Genomic DNA, 27,735 nt, shown 5'->3' with positions numbered 1-27,735 from the left:
AGATAATAAAAGTATTTCTTCAGGAAAAAAGAAAGAGACCTCAGACTCAGCAATATTTTTCTCACTGTAATTTAGCTGAGTGGTTAGAGTAAGGGACCAATAATCAGGGAATCTGGGTTTCTATCCCTTTATCTGCCCCAGAACAGTTAGGTAAATGAGCTCCTTTGTGCCTCCACTTTTCCCTCCATAAAATAAGGAAAAGCATACAATACTTACCTGGCTTTGCAAAGAGGTCCGAGAATTTCAATATGAAAAGCATCTGGTGTTATTTTAACAGTTCAAATACCCAGTGTTATCCAAAAACATTTAAAGCCAAAAGGATGCATGCACAAAAACAAACAACAACTCAGGAAAAAAAAACCTGTTTAATTATGGAAAAATGTGGTGACAAGACAAACTATCCAGACATACATATAAAGACTGCACATTGGAATTTTAAATATTTTGCAAGGTTTTTTTCCCCCCTAAAATGTAAGTAACATTTTCCAAGACAACAAACAATGCTTCTCCACGCAAATCCAATCTTCAACATTAAAATAATTTAGGTATGAAAAATAATCCACTACATTCTCATAACAGTTAACCTCCCTGCGGTTATGCTTAATATTTGTCATCCTTATTATTACTTAACAGGAGTGCTTAATAAAAATTAGGTAGAAAATATTACACTCTATAGCTGAAAATTATTCTGAATTACAATATCTGATAAAAGTCTAGCTACATCTAAGTAAAGTGGATTAGCATATCTCTGAAAAGGATTAACACAAGAAAAAAAAAGGCATGTTGCAAATTCAGTGTCATTTCACTGTTTGATTCTTAGCGATGACAGTATCAAAAATCCAAAGTTAGTAAATCCTAACATTTAAGATACACGTGTAATAGAAGCAGTGTGCAGACTCAAATCACTCTCAGCTATTATAGGTTTCTATTGCACATAGTAGAGACGAGAAAGGATTAGAGTTCTATGCAAGCTGCTAGTTACAATAGACACACCAAGGTCAGTTACCTGTCTTTTTCAGCTGCAGACCTTCAACAGAGCTTTTACAGTTTATAGGTTATGAAGCCCACAGCTTCACAAGGCAAAATTCAAGCTTCTGGACAGCTCAAGTGCAGGACTTGACTGGCAAGGGATCACTTTATTCCAACAAAACACATGGAAAGTAGCCTACAATGAATACTGGCACTACATCCATTCAACCAAGAGAGAACGCTAATATGGACACTCATATGACCACATGAAACATACTGTTATTTCTCTTAAATGGCTGCAGGATCTGAAATTTTTGTAGCACCTTTAATTGCAGAAGCCTTGAAGATGGCGCTAATACAATGGTGGATGCACAAAACACCTAGAAAGGAAAGCTCTACAGCCTCACCTGCAAATGTCTCATTACATTAGCAAATCCCCAAAACTGTTTGTGAACGTTAACAGTTTAATTATTGCTAGGGAAAAAGATCCTTGAGCAAAATGTCATCTCGTAAAGCATCTGAAGTGATTGTATGGGTTCTTCTCAAATGCCAAAGCACAGCTGCTCTGTCAATATGTTCATGGGACCCATAGGACCACCACAGTTTGCTCAGGAGAGCAATCGTTTTAGCAACACAAGTATCTACCCTTCTTTCAGTCAGCAACTGGCATGCCAGATCCCAGTGAATTCAAAGCTCATCATTTTTATGGAGCTTGAACCAGACTGGGATGTACAGGAATTAGGCGAACAGAAAGACACTTGAGTTGTATGATTCCGCTTTTCACTGGGAGTCACTTATCTTCATACATAAGACTGGTGAGACCAGTCTTTTCCTGATCAAAGGGCCATGTCATCTCTACCAACAAGTTTCCACAGACTTGGAAGAGTCAAAGATACATTGGAAAAATGAAATTGTACAGCAAGGAATTCATCAGTTGAGTTAGCAACTATGAAATAATGTGTTACAAGAAAAAAAGTATGGCTTTGATCATGGTACACCCACAATCACCCAAATTTCAAACTCTACAGAGCCAAGGGTCTGGATATACATTTGCATAGTCACCCAACATGAGGGCCCCCATCCTCACAGGGCTTCCGGGTAATAAATATAAAATAAAAACGTTCAACATTTTTGTGACCAGTGATTTGAGCCACTTTAAAAGCCTGACATTCAGTGACATGCCTCTTTTCCTGGAAGTCAAGCTGGTAACAGGGCAAGGGATCTGCAGTATCAGAGGCTATGTGCACATACAGAGATCTTTTGAAAGAAGCCCTGCCGGAAAATCTCTTCCAAAAGAACTTCTTTCCAAAGAGTGCATCTGCACACAAAAAAGCAGATCAAAAGAGTGATCTGCTCTTACAAAAGACAGTGTCCACACAGCCCCTGCTCTCTGGAAAGAATGGGCCAGGGATAGAAAAATCAGGCCCCATGAGGACGCTCTTTCGAAAGAAGGGCCCTGCAGAGCGTCTACACACGTTCTCTTTTGAAAGAAGCTTCCGAAAGATAGCATTCTTCCTGAAACAGGAGTGCAAGAGCGCTTTTGAAAGGTGTGCCACATTCATTCAATTCACTTTCCAAAGAATGCTTTTTGTGTGCAGATGCTCCATGGGATCTTTCCAAAGAGCCCTCTTCTTTCAAAAATTCTTTCATGAGAACTTGCTAGTGTAGATGCAGCCCAAGTAACTTAAGAGGCCCAGCTGATCACATGACTCTCTAGGGGTATGAAAGGAAGGGGAAGCTGAGTCAAAAATGAAAATAAAGGGAAGAGTGTGCGCATTCTCCCCACTCCTGGCTGGCTAAGGCAGGCAAAGCCTCTGGAGATTATTGGCCCAATGTTTTTCAGATGACCTGCTTGTTTCTGTTTTGTGAAGATTATGCCTAAAGGGCCTCAAAAATGTCATGATTTATTTCCAATCCCTTTCTGGAGAAACTCCACATATGCTTACAAACTCCTAGTTGTCTCCAATTAGGCACCCAAAGTCCAGTAACAAACAAATAGCAAGATAAAAGTCAAATAAACTACAGCAATCTTTGAACAAAACACATTGGACATCAAGTTTAGAGTGTTTACCCCATGTACAACTAGTGAAGCTCTGTCAGTCTTCATGTTCTTCAATATAAATCTCATTAATGCTTTTGATGCACATGTCTACTAGGACCGCTTTTTTCTGTTACCCAACCCCAGAGTTTTGCTGTGGTCTCTGGCTATTTCAAAAGAGCACTTCATGTTTAGAAACTGTCACAATGACCAACTGACTGGTAAGTGGCAACTTACCTTATTTAAATTTATAACAGGACCCTTTAGGCTAAAAACAAGTACCACAGCTCAATCCACATAAATCAAGGTGAGCGTAGGAAGCACCTGTTAAGTTATATTGCACTCTAGACAGTTATTTCCCAATTACTAGTCACAAGACCTGGGACTCTCACTCACCTGCGAATATGCTGAGGGGACAAGCAATTAAATTTGATTCAGGAAATACGAGTCCACCACATATAAAAAACAAGAAAGAGAGTTGTGATAAAAAATCATAATCTGTTGAGTTTAAATTATAAATAAAAAGAGGAAACCAAGTTTTATTCTAGGGTCACCTGGGAAAGCAGATTTACAAAGGCATCAGATGAATGTGTGACCACACTTTTTCAAAATGGAGGACCAAGGATGGTTTGTGAAGTCATCAATAAAGCATTTATTAAACCCCACAAAAGTGCCAAACTCATGCTGCCTGAATTGTCATACTGTTTAGTAAGCAATTATCTTTTGACTTCTGATTCACAACTCTGCCTACTTACGTTTCAAAATCCTTCTCAAACCAAAACATGTTGTTCAATTTTGCGTGTGTGTGTGTGTGCTTTTAACAGAAGTGTTGCTGGACTGTAGGTTCTTGCTATGGCGCCCTTATTAAAAGCTGTGTAATGTAGAACTTGCTAGCATGAGGCTCTAACATACTTAAAATTAATTATTTCAACTATCACAAAAACCATCAGAAGATTTAATTTTAAATTTCCTTAAGATTGACAAAAATAAGGCTTTGTTATCACAGTAAATTGTTTGAGAGCTTGTAAGCTTAGAGTTCTGTTCAGAAGTATCCTAGAAAGTAAGAACTTAGATCATATTTGACAGGAATGCAACATAAATACATATGTGCTTGAACGGTTTAAAAATTTCCAGCTTAAAAATCAATTCAGATTACCTTATAAACTACAGAATAAATAACCTCAAAGACTACTGACAAGTCAAGGTACTAGAGTAACTTTTTAAGGAAACAGGTGTATTGATTATGTGCAGATCAGTGATATGATTAAACATAAACCAGAAACTACATGTTAGCATTAATTAAACGTTTGGGTGGGGCAGGGGGAAATCCACTTGCAACTCCCAAATCTCTGCATCCAGAACAGTCCAGCAAAAAGTAAAAACAGCTAGCAGTAAAGACAGTAGTCTAACAAAAACTCAGTTATATAAATACTGATTTTGTAACACATATTTGCCCTGGCCTTGATAAAGAAGTATTTTTCACATCAAAAGGAAAGTCCACATCAAATTTGAAGAAACTAGTGGCAAGTTTACAGTTTCCTTGCTAAAATTGTCTAATGTCTCAATTCAGCAACAACCTGCTTAACTTTAATGCAGTCAGAGAATTTAACACATGCTTGTACCTAAGTATGTTGCTGAACAAGGCCATAAATAAGCTCATAAGCCCCCTCTAACTAATATAAATCTACATAGTTGATTAGTTCCCTCAAGACTTCACTACCATGTAATCTTTTTACTCTCTTTGGTAGGAATGAAAAGGAAAAAAAGGATGGAAGATTGAGAGTAGACAAAGAACACAATTATACACACATTACCAGATTAGAAACAATTCCAACACAAACAAAACTCATCTCCTTGGAATCTCTTGAAAAAGCTGACTGCCCATCTCCATGCACACTTAAATAGCCAAACTACTTCAAGCTAGTTATTTGCTACCATTAAAAACTATGCCACTTCAATGGATTAACAATACAGAAAAAGCACCTTTGCTCTCAAGCAAGTCAATTCTAACATGTTCTGGGTAAGCAGCATCTCAAAGCAGCTACCATTATGAATGCTCTTCAGTGACCTATTCCAAGTGATTCTGCCAGACTGGTATTTTACACCAAAACCCCCAAAACAGTGGACAACTTTCATTTACGTTGGCAGTTTCAACAGAGACAGCCAGGAAGAAATGGGCACTGGGTTTCCCAGCTGAAAAAGTATGAAGCACAGTAGCAGGGCACAGTGGGGAAACTTGCACAGCCACTTAACAGAGTTTGTAGATGAAGGACTTTAATTTCCAGGATTGTTAAACTGGCACCTTTCAGGGGTATTCAATTCAAAGGAAATTTTCAAATAAATGAAAGAAACATTAAGGGTATGTGATAGCAGCAAGTGGCATGAATCAAAGTATCCTGTAAAAAATATAGTCTTACCGATATAACCTAAACTATTTTGAATTGTAGAAGAACAGAACAAATTTCATTATGTCAATCTGAACTCGTTTGAGGCATCTTTATAAATTAAATTAAAACAAGATAATAAAAATTAAGTCCATATAAAAATATTTTATGGAATGCCACAAATGAAGATTATTTCAAAGACTATTGATAATTTAGGTCCTGATCCTGCAATCGTATTGACTAGACTAGGGTAAGTTTCATGAGTAGTTATATAAATTCAGCGGCTGTAGGACTGAGCCCTTACGTTGCCATATTCTTAAAACATTGTGTTTTATTATCTTTGCTAAACTCTTCTTCCTATTAAATACTGAAATAAATCATCCCCAGTGTAAACTTCCTTGAAGATTCTTTTATTGCTAAAGTGCATTACAGTATTTTCATTCCTAAGCAGGTGTGAATCCAGAAAGAAAAGAAGAGCTGGTACAAAACCATACTAATAGCCAACTTGGCCTGGATATTATCAAGCAAAAAGTATCCTTGAGCCTGAAATTTAGGGTTCTTTTTACACAAACCTCAATCAAGCCAACTTCACAATTTATAGCACCTTTGATGGAAACATCTAAAAGGGTGAAATCATGGGCATTTTGCCACTGATTTCTATGTGGCCTGGATTTCACCCAAATGTTTTATCTGGATTGTGAGAATACTTGAAGTGATTTCTGAGATCAAGCCCCTGAAATTCAGTCACCTTTAGGCTGGAAGGCAACAGCTGTTTCATAGTGAACATGAACTCTATGTGACACTTAAGGCCAATAAAAATATAATATAATAAATATAAAAATTTGGCAAGGACACCAAGATTTACATCATTAAAATAAAAGAACAGTTACAATGAGTCAGACCAATGGTCCACCTATTTCCAGTAGCCTGCCTTACAACAGTGACCTGCATAAAGAGATTCAAAGGGAGTGAACATGAAAATTTGAGTAATCCATCCCGTTATTCAGTCCCAGCTTCTGACAGTCGAGAGATTTAGGAATACCCACACATAGGATTACATCCCTGACCATTTTTACTGACAGTTATTTATGGACCTAACCTCCATGAACTTATCCAATTCTTTTTTGAATTTACTTATATATTTGGTCTCAACAAATTCCCCTGGCAAGGAGTTCCATGGGTTGATGGTGTTTTGTGTGAAGAACTTCTGTTTGTTTAAAATCTGCTGCCTATTAATTTCATTGGATGACACCTGCTTCTTGTGTTATGTGAAGGGGTAAATAACACTTCTTGTTCACTCTCTCCACACCATTCATGATTTCATAGATCTCTATCATATACCTCCTCACTTGTCTCTTTTCTAAGATGAGAAGTCCCAGTCTCATTAATCTCTCCTCATATGGCAGACGTTCTATACCTCTAATAATTTTTTCCCTTTTATGAACCTATTTCAATTCAAATATATATATTTTTGAGATGAGGTGACCACACTTGCATGCAACATTTGAGATCTGGGCATACCATGGATTTATATAGAGGAAATAAATTTTGTGTCTTATCTGTTTCTTTCCAAATGGTTCCTAATATTATCAGGTTTTTTTGATTGTGTTGTATACTGTGTAAATGTTCTCAGAGAACAATCCAAAGTGACACCATGATCTCTTCTTTCTTTAGACCCTATCAATTTGTATGTCTACTTGGGATCACTTCTCCAATGTGAGTAACTTTTGATGTATGATGTGAGCACCACAGGTCTCAGTACAGATCTTTGGGGTACCCCCTACTTACCTCTCAATTAGGAAAACAGACCATTTATTCCTACCTTTTGTATTCTCTCTTTTAGCCAGTTACTGATCCATGACAGCACATATTTCTTCAAAATGTATGACGGGAACTACAAAAATAATATTAGGACAGGATCTCTCCTTTAAGTAGTCTCCAAAAGGTAACACAAACTGCACAGCATCAGATTCCCATGCTACTATGCTGAGTCACTGAAGCAAATGCTCAGATGAAGAAAGCACCATCTACTTAAGTTCCAGATAAGACTTAATTGAGCATTCAGGTAGTCCTTCAAAGTTTTTAATCTCAAAGTACGGACCCTAAGAAGCCACTGAGATTGTGAAATTTAATAGAATGAAGGAACACAAAATTTTAGGATTAACTTTAAAAAAAATATTCATTAAGTATCTATCAACATTACATACTTGGGCTACAAATTAACAGACTAAATTCAAGATAAGAAGATGTACACCAGAACAAAAAAGTTAACAACTCTAATTCCATTAGCCTGAGAGTCAGGTGTAAGTTTTCAAGAAAAATTTAGGAGATAGTATGTATAGCACATTCTCTCTGTCATTGTTAATGACCTAGTGCTGTAGATGTCTGTTCGGCTGCACGCTGCACGAAACTCGAGGCAAGGGGATACAATAAAGTTAGAGGGCTGTAAATCAGAAATGGATAAAAGGAAAACTTATACGACACAATTTAACTTCTAATGCACTGCCACAGGATATTGAGGCAAATGGCCCTATAGATTCAAAATACGATTTGACACTTCTAAAAAAGAGCAGAATATGTAAATACACTAGCTAGAATCAACAATACAACTATCAATCTTAATTTGTCAGGATGTAAGGGAATTTTGACTCTCTGAGAAAGTCTGCTCTCTACTGAATTCCCTCTCGCTGACAAGTCCTCTCCACTGCCTCAGGCTAACCTGCTGCAGAGGGAAATTACTTGAGTTGGGGAGGTCAAGCCTGGGCCAGAACTGAGCTCTGGGCAGGTAAGTAGGCTGGCAGCTTAGGTAAGGCAGAGCGAAACCAACCACTGAAGTGGGGTCTGCCTACGCTTACCCAGAGTAACTAAGGGATGACAGGCAAACAGAGGAAGTAGGAGTGAATGGTGGAAGGAGAAGAGAGATGAAACTGCTCTCATTTCCCTTCTATGAATCATCAGGACATGCTCAAGATTTAAAGAACAAATTGCTTATTGTGGCCATTTCAGAGGACATTAGTTTTCAAGTACTGAAACAGGATGCAAAAAAATGTATATGAAACCAACTCTTCTTCCCCAGAGCACTCATGAGCATCTGGTGGACAATCTGCATGTGACACAACCTTTTTTGTTTGAAGAGGGCCAATAAATTCACTCTCTTCAGCAGTCAAACTAACCCAGAACACCAGTTAAAGTAGTGACTCAGCCAATATAGTAATACTTGCCCTTCATATCTTCACTTCTCACTCACTGGCTTCTGCATATTTAATGTACTTCTGCTACACTAAAGGGAATTTCTACTTTATATTTGTCTGCAGTTGTCATTCTAACACATTTTAATTTATGAACAGACAGCCAAGATTTCCCCAAACAGAAGCACTGTAGACCTAAAAGTCACCTGATGCATTGTAACATGACTTTTTCCTAAGAACTGCAAAATGTATACATTCTCCACACATTTATCCTGTTTGAAGTTCACGATATTTTCCAACAAATGTTATATTTTTCCACTTCACAAATAATAAGTTTCACAGTTTTCCCATATGACCACTTTTCATCTAATTTTGGGGGCAATATTTCAAATAGCAAGTTTCCCATTTGTTTTTAAATAAGGACATTGTAAAAATACAAAAGATAGCAGAAACAGATTTTTATTTCCCAGGCTAACTAGGTTTCTGGTTGAATGTGTCCTTTAGACATCAGGCTCTAGACATTTAAAGTACTCTTCATTGACTGCATTGATTTTTCCACAGTGACAGATGGAAATTTGGCTGTACCATATGAATGGCAAGCCTCTCTTCAGTGGTGTCCGAAACAAAGGGGGGTTATTCTTTAACATAGGCCCCCAATACTGCACAGTTTTACAGGTGGTTAACTTCTATGCACATAGGTGGAAGTGTCCACAAGATCAGGTCTTCAGCTTTTCTCAGTTTATGCATCAAAAACTGGGATGCTGAGAGAATGAATAGCTTACAATTATGCTGACATCCTTAAATGAAGTGTTCTATGCAAGTGTTAACTAATATTACTCTAAATCAAATTTTTTAAAAAAATATGCAGGAAGTTCTCACTTTTTTCTTATTTATCCAAAAGATTAATTCTTACAAAATAAATATTCAGGAGGACAAAGGGATATTTTGCTGAGTTTTTGTAAACAAGTTTTGTCTTGTTAAAATCTTACACAATAGCTTTAAAAAAATATTAACATGTCTCACCAACCTCCTGAAGGTGCACCTTCAAATACAGCTGTCATTATAACACATCATAGCTTTAGCTTTGTAGTTAGGACGTTACCAGAACACCTAATCTCTATAGGCCACTCTATGGACTCAAAGTATCACAGGCAATATCTGGAAACTTGGTATAGTACAGCTTCTTGACATTAGTAAGTAACTCAACCAGTTTTACAGAATGCTGTATAATTAAATCTCTCTCCTTGGACAAGTTATCAACTACTTATGAAGTCATCTCCTATTTCTAATTATCCTTCCTTGTTTCTGTTATGCTCCCAGTTAGTTCCATAATATTTAGATTAGCATTGCTTTCCAAAAGCCAGTATTCAACTACAATACAGTAAATTCAAATTGCCAGATTATTGTCTTTTGCAATAAAGATAAGTAACTTTCCAAATTATTTACCACTTTACAACTGATCAAGTTCCAGGTGACTGATATTCTTAGGGCAAATTTACTTGCATGACTGGCTGTCTGGTTTCTTGGTATATTTTCACAAAAATAAAATAAAGTATCTGATAGGCAATGAACATCACATGTTATGAAATTTATTCTCTCACCTCTGGATCAGTGGGAGTTAGGTGTACAAATGGAGAGGTGCACTGATCCCTTAAAATCTTAAAGTAACTAATATGATATATTATTTAGCATTTTGTACAAATCAAACAAAAACAATAAGGTGTATATTAAGAGATGAAAGTTGCAATTCCACAGCATATGTAGTTTTGGATGCACCTGACAAGCACTTTTGGGAATATGAGGAAAATGTCGATTTAAAGCTACAGAGCCCTTCTAAGAACTGTGTATCTCTGCTGTCACTAGTTTAAGAGCTGAACAGCCTAAAAGGATTTATATAACATGATGCTGTGCAGTATGAAACTGAGTGGATTTTCTAAGCACATATTCAGCTACATTAGAACTTGTCTGTTACATCATATTGCTGAGTGAGATGCTATTGACTATCAAAGGAATTCTACAGATTTAGCTGATTTTTATTTGTTCATAAAAAACAGCCTTTAAGATAATACCCTTTCACTGTACAGTTGCGTACTTAAGTGCAATCACAGTACCACCCTATTGACCAAATATAAAACCAAACTAACCAAGCATATTTTGGTAAAGATGTTATACTACCAAACATACCAAAAATGCTTAGTGCTTTTCTTAAGTCTCATACATCACTTTGTTTTTGCAATTTCAAGCGCCCTTATAGGACCCTGTAAGGAAGCTAAGGTGGTTCAGAGGATTTTGGAACAAAGTAGAGACTTTAAAGTGAATGCAGAAGTCATCTTGGGAAAGACTAAGGTGGTGAATTATCGATTAGCTTTATATTTAGACGCATCCCTGGGTTCACTGCTAGGATTGCTCCAGTCATCAGCTTCTGGTGTGGTCTTGTAGTGTCGCCATGCTGACTTATTAAATACCGGAAGTCTTTCAAATGATTCACTAGACAGAGCCTACAAAATGAAAGTAATGGTAAGAAATCATTGCTGAGAAACATATTGTAAACTGCTAGACATGCCGAACAGATTTTTTGTGCACACTATTGTATTCAATAAAAGCTTCAATTATTTAAATTTTACATCTCCCCACACAATATTTGAAAAGCCACTTTGACTACACTTATGACAACCCAGTTCAAAATGGGTTGTCTATACTGCAGTAAAAATCCATGAGAAAGTCCATTTTAAAATGTGCCTTACTGCCACCCCAACTCCCAAAGAAAATAAGAGGGGGAATGGCAGCTGGAAAGAGAATAAAAAGGTGATAAAAGGAACAACAGTTTTACAGAGGAGCCTTCTGTTGTTTTTTAAAAACTATTTTGACCGGTCCCTCCCTTATATTCAGAGGTTACAGACTGCTGTACCTGTTTCAGGAGTCTGATTTGTCTTGCATAACCCCAAGTTTCACTTCACTTAACTGCTTGCTCACAAAAATAAGACATAAAAATTCAAAAAAGATCACAGCACATTAATACTGAAAAATGCTTCCTATCCCACTTCTCATTTTTACCATACAGTCATAAATAATTTGGAATATAAATACTGTACATATATTTCAACATACAGTACATTGAATGGTATAAACAAACCACTGTCTGTATGAAATTTTCATTTCCACTGACTCACTTTTTCTGAAGCTTGTTGTAAAACTAAGCAAATATCTAGACAAGTTGATTTAATACTGCAGTCATGCAGAGGTCTTGTGGAGTGTACACGTACCCTGGTTGAGAACCACTGTTTTATTTGACTCTACAGCTAAAGCCAGATGACTGTGATGCAATCCAGACAAGACCAAGACAGTGGTCTACTCTTGGATGCATAGGTAGCAGATTTTTGGTCCCCCCCACCCCCCATTTATTGCATTTCAGTTCAAATCTATGCCCAGTGGGCACAGTGGCACTGCTGCACCTAAAGGTGGAGCACCCACGGGGACACTTGAAGAACTGCATAGATACTGAGAAAAAATTAAGTGTGAAGTGAACAGTTGACTGCTCTGCCTAAGAATTAATTATATTCAGAGCTGTATCATCTTATGATAGACTCAAGTTTTTACCTTCAAATAAATTACAGCATCAGTGCCCACACCTTCCATCGAATAGAGTTTAAGATCTCCTTGAAAGTATCTTGCATAAAGACGAGAGATTGGCAAACCATATCCAAATCCAGCCTACAAAACAAAGGGTAGTGAGGAAGTTAAAATGAATACATTGTATCAACTACAATTATTTATCAAAACAAACTTAAAGAAAGTTATTCACATTAATTTGCCCTTCAGGCTTCCTTTTGTACCTCAGCCTACATAACATATTGCAACCTGTCTCCATAAAACTTTGTTTAAATATGAGTGAGAAAAATCACTAACAGCAGTAACGAAGGGTCCTTTGGCACCTTATAGACTAACAGAAAAGTTTTGAGCATGAGCTTTCGTGAGCACAGACTCACTTCTTCAGATGCTGGTCTTGGAAATCTGCAGGGCCAGGTATAAATAAGCCAGAGCAAGGGTGGGAATAACAAGGTTAGCTCAGTCAGCAAGGGTGAGGCTTACTATCAGGGGTTGATCTGGAGGTGTGAACACCAAGGGAGGGGAAGCTGCTTTTGTATTTAGCCAGCCAAGACTGTGAATGGCTGGCTAAATACAAAAGCAGCTTCCCCTCCCTTGGTGTTCACAACTCCAGATCAACCGCTGGTAGTAGGCCTCTCCCTTCCTGACTGAGCTAACCTTGTTATTCCCACCCTTGCTCTGGCTTATTTATACCTGGCCCTGCAGATTTCCAAGACCAGCATCTGAAGAAGTGAGTCTGTGCTCACGAAAGCTCATGCTCAAAACTTTTCTGTTAGTCTATACGGTGCCACAGGACCCTTCGTTGCTGTTACAGATCCAGACTAACACGGCTACCCCTCCGATAATTAGCAGCAGTAGGATGTTTTTACCAACATACAAAAATAAGAACTAAATCTTTGTAGATTTACTCATGCATGTTGTTACTCTCTGAAGAACATAATTTAGCAGACCAAACAGTAAGCAGTTTGACAATAAGCTTACAATAAGATGATGCTACGCACAGCTCTCTCATGAGCTTGTGCTGCAATATTCAGCTCATTGCTGGTGGTTCTGAGTATCTTATGACAGTTTATTACCTAGGATTGGAATGTGGAAAAAGCAAGACACAGGCCTACATACTTGACCTGATATAGCAAAGTAGACCAATGACTGTTGATGATATATTACAACATGATGCAACAAAAGACAGAACAGAGGTGTAGGAAAGTAATGACTGCAACTTTACTAAATTATATACAAAATAATAATAGGAAGATACTCCATACTATGGTTAAGAATCATGCTGCAGCATAGTAGCTCTCATACCGAACATTAAGGTCTTAATATATCAGCCACACACTACTTGACAAGGTAAAGACTCCTCATCCATAGGCTTGAAATGGTTACAGACTAATTACACTGGAAACAAGTCAACAGAGCTCTGCTCCTTCAGGACCTTAGTCTCTGAAAATGAGTATCATCATACTGGCAGTCTTCTCTGCCACTGAAGATAAAGGAACAAATTTTTACCTGCAGATGCTAGCTTCTATGACAGTGAGTATGTACTCTCATTACTATGACATCACTTAGTTCCCTTGGAGAAGGCTGATTTGACAATTAACTTAAATTACCTCACGGGGGTAGGGGGGAGAGGGTGAGCTGAAGCACTAGAAGTAGCCTGTCTGTTCAAGGCTGATTAAGAAGGGTACAGGAATGCAGCAAAGGGGAAAGAGGAATAGGGTTAGCTGAGCCCAGTCTGAGCCCAGTCAAAGAAAGACCTTATTTCCTCTCAGGCACTGGGAAAGGGCCAAAGGCACAGGATACACTGCAAACAGCACTGCTGCAAGAGACTGTGAAGGGATTAGTGGAGAGATCAATGAACAGCACAGTGGGATACAAAACAAAGGGGCTATGGTTACACTCACCTGAACTGCCAGCCACTGTATGCAAATGGGTGGTCTCGAAAATGCAAGTGGAGGCTCATTTGCCTATTCGCTTACTGGCAGACCCTGCCACTGGCACAAAAAAAAAAGCTGTGTAAATGTGGTTCTGCCGGCAAAACCCGGCCCCCTTTGTTGGCAGCCTCTTATGCCCGGAAAAAATCAGGAGTAAGAGGCTGCCGACAAAGGGGAGCTTTCACTGGCAGAACCATGTTTACACAGTTTTTTTGTGTGTGCCAGCAGCAGGGTCTGCCAGAGAGTAAATATGCAAATGAGCAGCCACTTGCATTTTCGAGACTGTCCATTTGCATACTGCTGCCAGTGGTGCAGTTCAGTGTAACCACAGCCAGGAAGTCTGAGCAGGTTTCTGTGATACAAGATGGTGGGATCCCTGTTTCAGGCCCCCAATACCTGCCCAGCTGAGGCAGACAAGCAGAATACACATTATTTGTTTGAATTCCCCTATGCTGGCAAGGGCTTTCCACAACAAGAAAGCATTTACAAGCACTATATTGCAACCTACGTTTTTTCAAAATAATGAGCAATGAGAAGCCACCATAAAGTCTGACTGACAGCAAAACTACAAGCGAGACAAACCAAAAGCACAAGGAAAGTACCAAAGTGCTCACTGAATATTCAGCCCCCCATATAATCTTGAGCTTGTGAAGAATCACATCCCACAAACATGAAAAAAAAATACCTGCCCCAACTTCTTCAAAAACTGACTAGAGGGATCACTCACCTCTGTGGCTTCGTAGCAGGCCTGCTCACTGTTTGGGAGGGGCAGTAATGAGGAACAGAAATGTCGTAAGAAACTCTGTACAGGAATTCTAGTACCACTAATTTTGTAACATGTTTCATAAGCAGTCTATTTTATCACTTACACTAGCTAGAAGTTACTAATGAGGTTAGCGTTGTAAACTCTCACTTGAGGCAGGGATGATGTACGTGACTGCTAATTTCCTCACATAGCTCTGAAAAAGGTCAGGGCTGAGGTTCTTTGACAGAAAATCAACAACAGTACAAGCATTGCATTGCAAACTCCATCATAATTTTGCCATGCCTTCTCCTTTTCTTCATCTCCCCGATTTAATATCTTAATTATAAACACAACCATACAGAATTAGGAAAGATGGAAAGGCAATTATTAACTGGGTTCACAGATGGAAAAGACAACCCTGAAAATGACAGGAAATAATTTGCTCACAATAGGCTAGCTCTCATAAAATTTTAACAGGAGCAGAAAATTAGGCAAATCAAAAATAGAGAAATTAAAATACAAAACAACAAAATATGATCAAGAAATGAGTAAAATTTTATCAGGTTCATGGTATGGATTACTTCTGATAATTTTCTAAAGGTGGTGAACATCTTATATCGAGACAAAGTGCTGCAGCAAGCAGAATGAATAGAACCAAGGAGGACTCACTAAACTACTTCCGACATTGGGAACAAATGCGAGGTTTTAACTAGACACACTATGTAAGATTTCTGGGGCAGGCATATGTTATTTGCAAATTAATTAATTGGAAAGGGTTGCAACAACTTTGGAGGATAGAGTCATAATTCAAAATGATCTGGATAAATTGGAGAAATGGTCTGAGGTAAGCAGGATGAAGTTTAATAAGGACAAATGCAAAGTGTTCCACTTGGGAAGGAACAATCAGTTTCACACATACAGAATGGGGAGAGACTGTCTAGGAACGACTACAGCAGAAAGGGATCTAGGGGTTATAGTGGACCACAAGCTAAATATGAGTCAACAGTGTGATGCTGTTGCAAAAAAAGCAAACATGATTCTGGGATGCATTCACAGGTGTGTTGTGAACAAGACACGAGAAGTCATTCTCCCGCTCTACTCTGAGCTGGTTAGGCCTCAGCTGGAGTATTGTGTCCAGGTTCTGGGTACCACAGTTCAAAAAAGATGTGGAGAAACTAGAGAGGGTCCAGAGAAAAGCGACAAGAATGATTAAAGGTCTAGAGAATGTGATATGAAAAAAGGTTGAAAGAATTGGGCTTGTTTAGTTTGCAAAAGAGAAGATTGAGGGGAGACATGATAGCGGTTTTCAGATATCTAAAAGGGAGTTATAAGGAGGAAGGAGAAAACTTGTTCTTCTTGGCCCCTGAGGATAGAACAAGAGGCAATGGACTTAAACTGCAGCAAGGGAGGTTTAGGTTGGATATTCAGAAAAAGTTCCTAACTGTCAGGGCAGTCAAACAGCGGAATAAATTGCCAAGGGAGGTTGTAGAATCTCCATTGCTGGAGATATTTAAGAACAGGTTAGATAGATGTCTATCAGGGATGGTTTAGACAGAACTTGGTCCTGCCATTGGGGCAGCGGGCTGGACTCGATGGCCTCTTGAGGTCCCTTCCAATCCTAGTGTTCTATGATTCATTACCACCACCAGATAGCATGTGACTATGATGAACAGCAGAGCGTTTAAAACATGAAAAGGAAAGTGCCTAACATATAAATTTTTACTTGACATACTCAAAGTTAAAGACTGCATCAGAAACGGTGCAGCACAAAGAAGAAAAGGGGGAATCTAAGATTAGTGGCAAGTGTATTATTGGTGTTAACCAATACTCTTTATGAAATAACACCATACAAGAGGTATACTAGTTAGACTTCTGCAATGATTCTCTCTCTCTCTCTCTCTATATATATATATATATATATATATAAATATATAAAATGATCCATTCTCTCTCTCTGTCCCGTCGCGCCCCCTCCCCCGCCCCATTGCTCTTAAAGGAAGCTACCATGGGATGAACATTTTTGTAAATCTGGGCCCAAAAATACTACTGAAGAGGAATAAAATGACAGATATGACTATTAAAGAGCTAAGACTAAATAAAATGAGTTACCCTGTGACATAACACATTACAAACATTTTGATTTTATTTTCACAAGACAAAGACTTAAAACTGTTTAAACGTCATTTTTAAAAAACGTCAAACTCAATTCCTTTTTACCTGCAGTGCTCTGTAAAAAAAATGGCTTAGCTAACAAGGTACTATTTGGTATATATACAAAACACTACATTCTAATTAATTTAGATTCTAAATATTATTTATATTAATCTGTTTTAAAATGCTGCACTGTACCTGGATATAGTCATTTCCAAGAATACAGTACTCATAACACTCAAAGAAAAGTAATTTCCTACTCCACAGATGAGTTGCTAAAAATGCAGAATCCTAGTTAAGTTTATCCTGATAAGTTTTGCCTACATGGATTTACTGATGCTATCTAATTTCTGCACCAGAAATGTAAAAATGATTTACCTAGAAGAGAGGATAGAGAATGTAAATGTTTGGAAAAAAATATTTTGCCCTGGCCCACAGACACTCACCAAAGGTGCAGCTCTTGTTGGCTCCAAACTAGGCCTAGGTGCTGTTGAGTACATGTAGTTAAACAGTCGATCTATTTTTCTCAGAGGGACACCACCTCCCTGATCACTAATCTATAGGAGAAAAGAACAAACCCTAAGTTTTATCTGAATTCTCATTATCTGCTCAGGAACAGAAAGTTCACAGCATCAAATAGACAAAGCATTATTAATATCTCATGTATAGACATTAATGCAAATGGCATGAGTGCCAGAAACTATATGGAGTACATAATTTAGCCCTAGCAAAATTAAAGATACATTTATTGAAAATGTTACTTGTGAGCATATCTTTGAAAGTCAGTCCCGTTATTTAAAAGTATTAGTTTACCCAGGGCTCTTTTCCCAGAGAATGCTGTGGAACGGCATTCTGTCTCCTTTTTTGCTGGCACCACCATTTTTAAAATGTGGCTAGGCAACTCTGAGCTGCATGTGGCTCTTTAATCAGCCATATGCAGCTACTGCTCCTGTCGCCACTCTCTTCCAGCTCCCAGCAGCCTGCCATGCTGAAGAATGTTTAATTGGTTTAACAGCCAGTTGTGTGGAGAGGCAGCAAGAGCTTGAGTCTGGCAGCGGTCTGGGGTTGCTGAAGGGGTGGGGGAGTGAGACCCTGAGGGCGAGAGGGGGTATGGATTGCCGTTCTTGGGGGGGGGGGGGCGCTAAAATATCAGGTGGAGGAAGAGGGTGTGGTTTGGGGAGGGAGGTTGGTTAAGCCACCTGGGGGGTGCAGGGCAGCAAGAGTTTGAGCCTGGGAGTGAGAGGTGGGAACAGACTGGGGCTACCGGGGAGAGGGGGTTAAGCTACCTGGAGGCAAGAGGGGGTGCGTACTAGGGATTGAGTTCCAGGGGAGGCAGGGGAAGGGGTGTTTTGGAGCTTGAATTTCGGCCTGGGGTGTGTGGGGAGGGGGGCACATTTGAGTTATGGCACCTTTTTCCCTAGAAAATAAAAAAAGCACCGAGTTTACCTTTATGGATAGATCTTCTTTTCCCAATGTGACTAATGTTTTAATTGAGGGACAGCCTTCTTTCCTACCTTCATGTAATTCCACCGTAGCTCTCATTGAGTTCTAAAGTTAAAACAATATGTTTTAGATTCCCATTTATTCTCCACCTCCACTTTACCATAAATACTTTTTGTAACAACAATATATAAATTGCATATGTTTTCACTGTTTTTCTAAAAAACTTTGACTAAAACTGCCCTATATTTGTACACATGCATACAGAAGAGGGTGTATATGAGCAAACTGAAGATATACTTTCCAGCAAGTCAACTGTCAGCTTATTACACTTTTATATTGTAATACTTCACTGAAAGTAAATTAATATTTCTATTGGATACAACACCAGAAAGCACAAAGCAATACAGTAGTAAATCAGAGTTATGAAGACCAGGCTTAGAAACTGACCAATGAACTGAACACACCATTTGGAATTCAGAGAGAGAACAAAAAATTCCACAAACAAACCCTCAAATGCAGTTTAGCACTATGCCCAACATAAACTACTAACGTGATAAAGGGAAAGCAGCATGCTTCTTTCACATAGGAAAATTTCAACGCTGTACAGGTTGAAGCTCTCTAGTTGAACATATACTTGTTCAGCAACATCCATGATCTGGCATGATTTTTGTTAGCTGCATGTCCACTTACCATGGGTGTGACCAAGTTTCCTGCAGTTCCATAAAGTTTATTTACAGTCACCAGTCCTGGCTCTCAGTATTTTGTGCTGTTATTTAGCTGTAATTTATCCCTAAATGTCTTATCAGAGCTATGTAAACTGTGGCATTGTTGGTAATCTGCTAGACAATATTAACCTCCTGTGATTCAGCAAATTCTCTTGTTCACCACCTGTCAGATCCCAAGGGTGCTGGACTAGAGAGGTTTAACCTGTACGAAGTTAATGTTCTGTTATATATATATATATCAAAGTATAACAACATTTTGTTCAGAGTTATCAACATTTCAGAATTACAAACAACATCAATTTCTTGGTATTCGTAACTGAGTTTCTCCAGTAAAGTGAATATAGTAAATTAATTGTACATACCAGGACTACCCACTTCTATTGTACAGGTTAAACCACTCTCAGCCAACACCTTCAGAATCTGACCAGTGCTGGAGAAGAAAATGTGCTGGACCACAGGAGGTCAATATTGTCTAGCAGCATTACCAACACTTACACAGTTTACTGGGTTCTTACAAGACACTGGCTGTGTCTACACTACAAAAATAACTTCGAAGTTGCTTACTTTGAAACAGAGCATCTACACTAACCCTACTTTGAAGTAAGGTACTACTACCATTCTCAGGAATGGGGTAGAGACTTCAAAGTTGGGCTCCCTACTTCAAAGTTAACTTCGAAGTAAGGGAAAATGTGCGTAGACTCTCTGTGGCTACTTTGATGTAGTGCCTAACTTCGAAGTTAACTTCAGAGTGGGTGTGTCTACACTAGCTCCCTACTTCGAAGGGAGCATGGTAAGTAAGGTGTTGGGAGATTATTAATGAAGTGTTGCGGTGCATATGCACCACTTCATTAAGCTAATTCTCCCTGAAGCAAATTCAAAGTGTTAACACTTTGAAGTTGCCCTGGGGGAGAATTAGCTTAATGAAGAGCTGCATATGCACCGCAGCACTTCATTAATAATCTCCCAACACCTTACTTACCATGCTCCCTTCGAAGTAGGGAGCTAGTGTGGACGCACCCAGTTAGTTCCTAGTGTAGATGCACCCATTTAGTGGTAAGTTACAGCTAAATAACAGCACACAACACAGAGCCAGGACCGATGGCCATAAACACGTTTTGTGGGACCACAAGAAACTTGGCCACACAAATGGTAAGTAGTCACCTGGCTAACTAAAATCATGCCAGATTGTGGATGTTGCTGGAGGGACAGTGTTCTGGATTAGAGAGGCTCACCCTGTACAGAAATTAACACTTATTATTTTGATTGATTAAATAAATTACTTTCAAAATGACAATGTGCAATGGAAGTATAATAAAGCCTTGACGTACCTGACCCACTTCAAAACTATTATGTTGCAGTCATTTAATCAATGCAGTTTGCACACTCAGTACAGCACAAATGTAATATTACTTACTGCTACTACTGTGTTTGACTTTTATATTAGTGCACACTACATAATTTTATAGTTGAAAACAAATCTACAGCAACACTTCACAAATTCAGACCAACTCTGTCCTAGAGAAAGTTATGCATCATGAAGCTCATGACAGGACAGGGAAAAGACAGGAGTCAAGTACTTGCACATGAGTATATGCACACTAACGAAGAACACAAAGAAAAACATATTCATTGGACAAATATCACATTGCCTTCTACTGAATAGATTTGTTTTCTTAACTTATACAATGTGCCCAATTATGCATCTCAGGGCATTTGCACTTACTTTTCTCAAAATATACAATTTATGTACTTCAGTGTCTCTCCTATTCTTTCTATTTAGTTTAACTTCTCAGTTCTGAAACTAGTATTTTTTTTAAAAAAGTCATACCAAAAAGAAAATGGTCATGATGAACTCTCCCTCAAGATGAACTTCAAACCATCCAATAAAGCAAAAAAGCTTGAGCAAATTAAAAAAAGGTCTGGTACTGTGCCATGAAGTTTAGTGTTAGAAATTTTATTGCAAGCCATTCTGAGTTAACCAAATGCAGAAACAAGTACAATCCACATCTGAGTCCAAATGAGTGTCTGAAGTCTGTACATTAGGAAAGGGCTTAATGGCTAACTTTAATCACATCACTCCAAACTTTCAAAAACAAAACACAAGAGAACATGAGGAAAAATTATTTTTGCAAATACTATGGCTAAGAAAGCCTTAACTACAACATATAACACTATGGCTATTCAATCCAAGCATTGATAAATCTTTCCTACCTTAAACAACTCAAATAGCATATGAAACAGATGTGAGGGTACATAGACTACTTGAATAGGCTTGTTTGGAGCTTTAGCTAGAAATAAATAAAATTTAAGTTAGTTAAAATATTTTTTCAGCATACTCCCCCTGTGGTATCACAGTTCACGCCATCTACTGTAGTAATCTGAACTTGTAATAAAAACAACTGCATAACTATGTTCTCACTCATTGCATCTGATGAAGCGGGCCTTTGCCCACAAAAGCTTATGCTCCAAAATATATCTGTTAATATATAAGGTGCCACAGGATTTGTTGTTTTTATGTTCTCTCACTTTTCTAGAATGTAAGAGTGGAATTTGGAAGCACACCTCTGAATTAAACACAGAATGCAGACATAGAAGAGAAGCAGAATCAGGCCTGGTAATTACCTACGCCTACATAACTCTAAAGAAAGCAAAACACAGCTGCTGGAAACGATATCTCATTTAGCATGCAGCATTTTTTCCTCAGCATCATGTGCAGAATAAGTGCTCCAGAATGTTAAGTGCACCCATCTCTGGAGTCATTTTAATTAACTCATTAACCCTTTTTTCTGCCCTCGAAGGAAGAATAACGAGGAGGGTAAGGAACGCGACCTCTCTATATATGATCTTTGTATTCTGCTGTAACTCACAACTTAAAATCATATCTATTAACTAAACAGTTAGCCATTATGTTTGTTCTATTTGCTAATATGCTCCCCCCCCGTCCCCAATATTTCCTACAGCACTTAAAAATAAAATGAACTTCCTATTACCATTGAATTCTTCAACTTCCAACTCTGGTGCAACCAGATAGTACTGCTCACACAACATCTTAGCTGTTTCATAAGCATCTGTGAAAGAAAAAATAACAGCATATTTCAATGTCAATTCTGCATTTATGCAAAAAGACTAACAATGGTCTTTCAGTTTCTTAGAATAACAAGATTACATGCAAATATCTGACTTTTTAGGCATTCGTCTAAAAATCTGAAACCAGTGTGCATTTTCATGCTATTTGAAATATATATTCCAGTGTATAACCCTAAAAGGGCAAATTCTCTTAAAAACCACAGCTTTACTATCAGAAGTATTAAATTACATGAGTTGTACAAGTAGAGGCACACAACAGTCATCTTGCTTGAATATTCAGAATAGTCTGATCACATGCTTAACAGCACACAACAGGGCAAAAGTCATCCTTAGAACAAGGGTCAGGTTACAAGATCAGGCAACTCTGGATGCTTTCAGCCAGTGTTTAAGTTTTTGAGACCACAGAACACCAAATAATGTTATTTTTAATGTGGAGCATCTACGAAAATTTTCTTTAAAAATTATTTAAAAAAAGAAGAGCAGTAACTTAATCAGGTATCGTAACAATGAAGAAGGCAACATTGTATCTAGTTTTAATGACAGACAATATATACCATCAGTGTACGATATCAAAAAAGTGTCAGATGCTCACGGCACACTTGCAAGTTGCTCATGGAATGCCAATGTTCCATGGAACGCAGTTTAAGAAACAGTGCTTTATGCAGAGTAGGTGAAACCAGTTAAGTGTAGGATAGCTAATGTTCACTAAGCCTGCCTCCAATTTTTTATTTCGTGCAGATACAATCTAACAGTTTCTCCTATAATCATACTCTTTGTTGCCACAACGTTTCAAATCCTCTGGAAGGAGAGTGTGCTACAATATGTACCATAACCTTGTACTTAAGAGATTTAAACATAGGTACAATCTGACATTCTGTAAAGGCAGAATAGGCCAACCTTAAATTTATATTTATAAAGTTTTTCACCAAAGGTCACTTGTTTTTTCGAGTAAGTGGTGACAGTGAAGGGTTTTGGATATAGGGCCCCTGAATTGGGAAAATACAAAGGCTTCCTGGGAATACCTTGCTGCCATTCAACTAACCACTCTGCTTGCCTCTTGGCCCCTTCATACCCCCAGAAGGGCTGGAGGGACTCAGAGGAAGGAAGAATGGGACAGTAAGGAGCATATGTACCTCCTGCACGCAGCAAAAGAAAGTGGAGGGAAGCCCCAATCTTTGTGCTCTGATCTGGGGGGCTAGGTTAGTGTTAGGAGTCTAAGCACAAATCGCTACAGCAGAAAACAATTGCAGAAGGGTGGAGATGGTAATTAATCTCAAAGGGATGCTCTCAGAAGAATAAAAATATGCACAAAGATGAGTACAAGTCAGATACAATAGCTCTGAGACAGCTTAAATGATGCTTTCATTACAAAGGGTGTTCTCTTCCCAGCCTACCCTCCAAAGGCTACGTCAGCTTCTGTTGTGGAATACCAAACTTCAAGGCAATATAACTGTGCAAGTCGGCTTTGGAACAATTTGAAAAATAAAATCAACTCCTTTTTGGTGGGGGGGCGGGGAGGGAGGAATAGAGGCAGGACTTATTCATGGAACCCACTCTCCAAACGACTCCAAATTCAGAGTGAGTGGTATACACCTCTGGCCACAATATTATAAGCCAGTAGTGCCACTTCAGGTACGGCTGCACCAGGATTTTCTTTTTAGCAGAAGTTACAAAACAAAACAAAAAAAAAACCACTATGAAGTTCTCCTTTGTGTCAGAATATCATTTAAAAATATTTGTGCAGTTTGCCCCATGAGCCATGGGTACTAGTCTCAAAGAACTCATTTAGAAAAGTGAAACTGTTAGGTTTGAACCCTTGATTAGTGTAGGCTTACTGAATTATTGTAGAGACTTGAAATGTGTTTTTTGTGTTTGTATTTATCATGATAAATATAACGTAAATATAAATATAAATGTAAGCTACTATTTTGACTAATGGAAGTAACCTAGTACAGCGCTATGTCAACCTTACACCAGTCCTTGGAACAGAGCTCTCTAACCTGGATGCCTATCATGATGCTCAGCAATCCTTTGATCACACTGACACTGCTGAAAATCACAACTACTTGCTTTTCTTTGATCACACACAGTCCCACTGGTCAGGAATGATATGAGAACATGCACCACAACTACAGCAACTGAAGGCAGCTGTTTACTAAAGACTTTCATCTTTCCTCTATTTAATTATTCCATTTTCCTTGGCAGTTCTAAAATAAATCTGACTAAGCATGTGGATTTCAGAACGGGGCTCTTAATCCAGAAACTCTGTTCTCAGGGAGAAATTTCCCAAAGATGTCTATGCAAAGTCCTGGCTGAAAGCAACTAATGATTCAAGGTCTAGAAAACATGACCGAAGAAAAAATACTTGAGGGTGGGGAGAAACCTTGGGTCTATTTAGTCCAGAGAAGAGAAGACTGAGGACATGGAGACATAACAGTTTTCAAGTACATAAGAAGTGGTCACAAGAAGGCCAGAGAAAAATGATTCACATTAATATCTGAAGATAGTTCATTGCTTCCTGTCCTAACAAAAGGGAGCTTTAGGTTGGACATCAGGAAAAAAATTCCTGTCAGGGCAGTCAAGCACTGGAACAAACTGCCAAGGAAGGCTGAAAAATTTCCATCAATGAAGCAAGTATCAGTGGGGGAGCTGAGTTAGTATGTTTCACAAAAATGAGGAATCTTGTGGTACCTTACAGACTAACAAATTTATTGGGCATAGGCTTTCTTGGACTGAAACACACTTCATCAGGTCAAAGTGGGTTCCAGACCAGGAAAGAATTATGCCCAAATCAATTTGCTTGCCAGTCTGAAATGCCACACTATTACTCATTTTTCCAATCACTGAAGATTTTTAAGAACAGGTTAGAAAAACACTTGTCAGGAAAGATCTAGTTACTATGTAGTACTGCCTTGGGTGCAGGAGACTGGACTAGAAGACTTCTTGAAGTCTGTTCCAGTCCCACGTGTCTACAATTCTATGCACACAATTTACATTTTTTGAAATCTACACAGAGAGGAACTCAAACTTACCGTACACAGGTCTTTTTCAGGTTCACTCGCTACAGCATGACATCTTGAGCCACCTTGTTACTCTGTTAGGTGTCTCCAAACAGCTTATGACAGAGCCCTAATCCTGCTGCAGCTACCAAAATGACTTCATGCAGTTTTTCAGTTTCATCTGAGCTACAATGCAGATCCAACTTTCACCCTGAAAATCTTTAAGAATATTCTTCCCAGAGGGACAATTTGTGCCAGACATCGTTCCCAAACATATACCATGTTCTTGATTTGCTCTCAGTTAGTATGAGAGTGATAAGGTAAGACTCAGGAATATGTACAACATTATAAGAACAATGAAATTCTGGTGTCACTTTTTTGTTTTGGTGGGCTACTTGGGGATTTTTCATATGACCTCAAATTTTGACTCTAGTCTTGCCTGCAAGCCTCCTTAAGACCCTGCATATTTCAACAAACAAGCATGTTGACTTTAGAGCATTGAGAAAAATCAGTAAGCTAGTCTCAACTAGACGTTAAGTTACTTTTTACAAATAGTAAGTTTTCCCCAAAAATACACATTGGGAGGCTGCCTAAACACAAAAACTAAGAGGTTCTAAACGTCTCAAGATTGTTCTTGTTTTATAACCTCACTTCCCTGAAGTGCGTGTTTCTTTATTATAGAGCTTTAGTTAAATAACTGTACAAGAACAGAGGACCACGTATATATTTGACTTCCTTTACAAAAGGACATGAAATAGAATATGTACTTTTAAATACTCTATGGAAGATTATTTAACCACCACAGCAAGCATTATTAAACGTGGTCGTATCCGACTTGAATCTGTTCTTGTAGTACAACCAAGCTATAATTCCATTTTTGTAGTTATATGAACATACCATTAGCTTCACATTTTTGATTCTGAAGTCACTAGAAAGTGTGGTCAAGTAGATAAAATACTTGGATAGGATGTAGGGGATATGCATTCTAGTTCCAATTCTGCCCCTGGACTGCAGGGTGTCCTTCAGCAAGTTTTTACTACAGCTCTGTGTCAGTTCCCAAATGTATAACAGTACAGGTGAAAAATGCTGTAAGAGCAACATATAGTTCATATTATTAGATTCTTTTGATAGTTTTATGGCCTCATTATAAGCAACTGAAAGTTTATAATTTCTTAGAGTTTTTAAAAATAATAAACTGGAAATAAATTTTTTGCATCGGACACCATAACTAGTTATCTGTGTGTAACTGTAAATTGGTGTTTAAAACATAATACAAATGTTAAATTTATCTCCTTACCTTTTACTACCTCAGCCACATTACAGGTAGGGTCAATACTCCCAATATGCTTGGGATGAGCCGGATTAGTATCTCCGCCAAAAAGAAGGGCTAAGGAGAAAAAGAATTGGTAGTTAATTGAATGGCTTGTACATGCAGAACACAGAAAAGTTATATCAGATGCATTGCCAAGATTCAGCACCACACTGAGAAAGGAGACTCCTTCATAACGTCAGTCCCTGATTTAGACTACTCCTCTCTCTCTAGGACAAATACTGACTTCGTTTAGTAATTATATCTTGCAATATCTGATACAACATGAAAAATAAATGCAAAGAGTCCATTCATGTCTAGCCAGAAGACGGAAGGAAAAGTGTCATAGTTCTCAGGATAGATTGGAGTCAATACAGATAGAAATGTACTGTGAAAAGCTCCATTCATATAATTATTTCAGAGCACAGCTGTTGTAATAATGGGGATTTTACAATAAGAAGGTCCCAACAGGTGGGAAGTGTAAATTATATTAGATGTAAAAGGTTTTCATACTTAGCACCCGTTTTCAAAAATAAATTAAAAAGAACTCTACAGGGGTCAAGGGCAAATTACATGAATTTGTCTTAGCCATCTCTTTCAATTTGAGATAAGAGCCATTTGCCCTTAAATCAAGGGAGGGTCACTAGAGGTTATCCAGAGGAGTGTTTCTTAAACTACGTTCCGCGGGTGCGCTGCAAGTGTTTGAAAAAAATACACTGATGGTGTATATTTCTTGTTATTAAAACCAGATACAGTTGTACTTCCTTGTTGCTATGATACCTGATTATAATTACGTTGTTTTGGTTTTGCTGAACATGTTGATGTTCTGCATTAAAAAAATCTTTGTTTGGTGTGCCATGGTCTCAAAAATTTAAGAAACACTGATCTAGACATAGAAATTCTACCAGTTAAATTAAAGGTGTGATGTTAATCTGCTTTAGTTAAACTGCTGCTATGTTACACAAACTAAAACAAGCCAGGTTTAAAAATGGTAGAGGCTGAACCTCTCTAGTCCAGCAAACTCTGGTACAGCGAAATTTGTGGTATGGCATGGTTTCAGTTAGGCCAGATGTTCACTTAACATGGATGTGGCTAAGATTCCTGCTATCTCATAAAAGTTTTACAGCCTCCAGTCCTGGCTCTGAGTGTTCTGTGCT

At 38.3% G+C, this 27,735-nt stretch overlaps 1 protein-coding gene across 2 annotated transcripts in view; it reads right to left on the bottom strand.

Annotated features, from left to right (window-relative positions):
* Positions 1-346: 346 nt before the first annotated feature.
* The window catches only part of PDK3 (pyruvate dehydrogenase kinase 3), an 80,275-nt gene continuing 52,886 nt past the window's right edge, over positions 347-27,735 (bottom strand). For both annotated transcript variants that reach the window (XM_074994484.1, XM_074994475.1), the window contains exons 5-11: positions 26,567-26,656; positions 22,174-22,251; positions 21,395-21,471; positions 18,462-18,563; positions 17,462-17,572; positions 12,177-12,290; positions 347-11,077 (exon numbers count right to left, since the gene is read on the bottom strand). In XM_074994484.1, coding sequence (XP_074850585.1) covers positions 10,934-11,077; positions 12,177-12,290; positions 17,462-17,572; positions 18,462-18,563; positions 21,395-21,471; positions 22,174-22,251; positions 26,567-26,656 — 716 coding nt within the window. In that variant the 3' untranslated portion in view covers positions 347-10,933. The remainder of the gene's footprint in view (positions 11,078-12,176; positions 12,291-17,461; positions 17,573-18,461; positions 18,564-21,394; positions 21,472-22,173; positions 22,252-26,566; positions 26,657-27,735) is intronic.

Source organism: Carettochelys insculpta, chromosome 1 (assembly GCF_033958435.1).
Source record: "Carettochelys insculpta isolate YL-2023 chromosome 1, ASM3395843v1, whole genome shotgun sequence".
Classification (NCBI taxonomy): domain Eukaryota; kingdom Metazoa; phylum Chordata; order Testudines; family Carettochelyidae; genus Carettochelys; species Carettochelys insculpta.
Note: the sequence above shows the minus strand (reverse complement) of the source record. Positions and strands in the feature narration are given on the sequence as shown.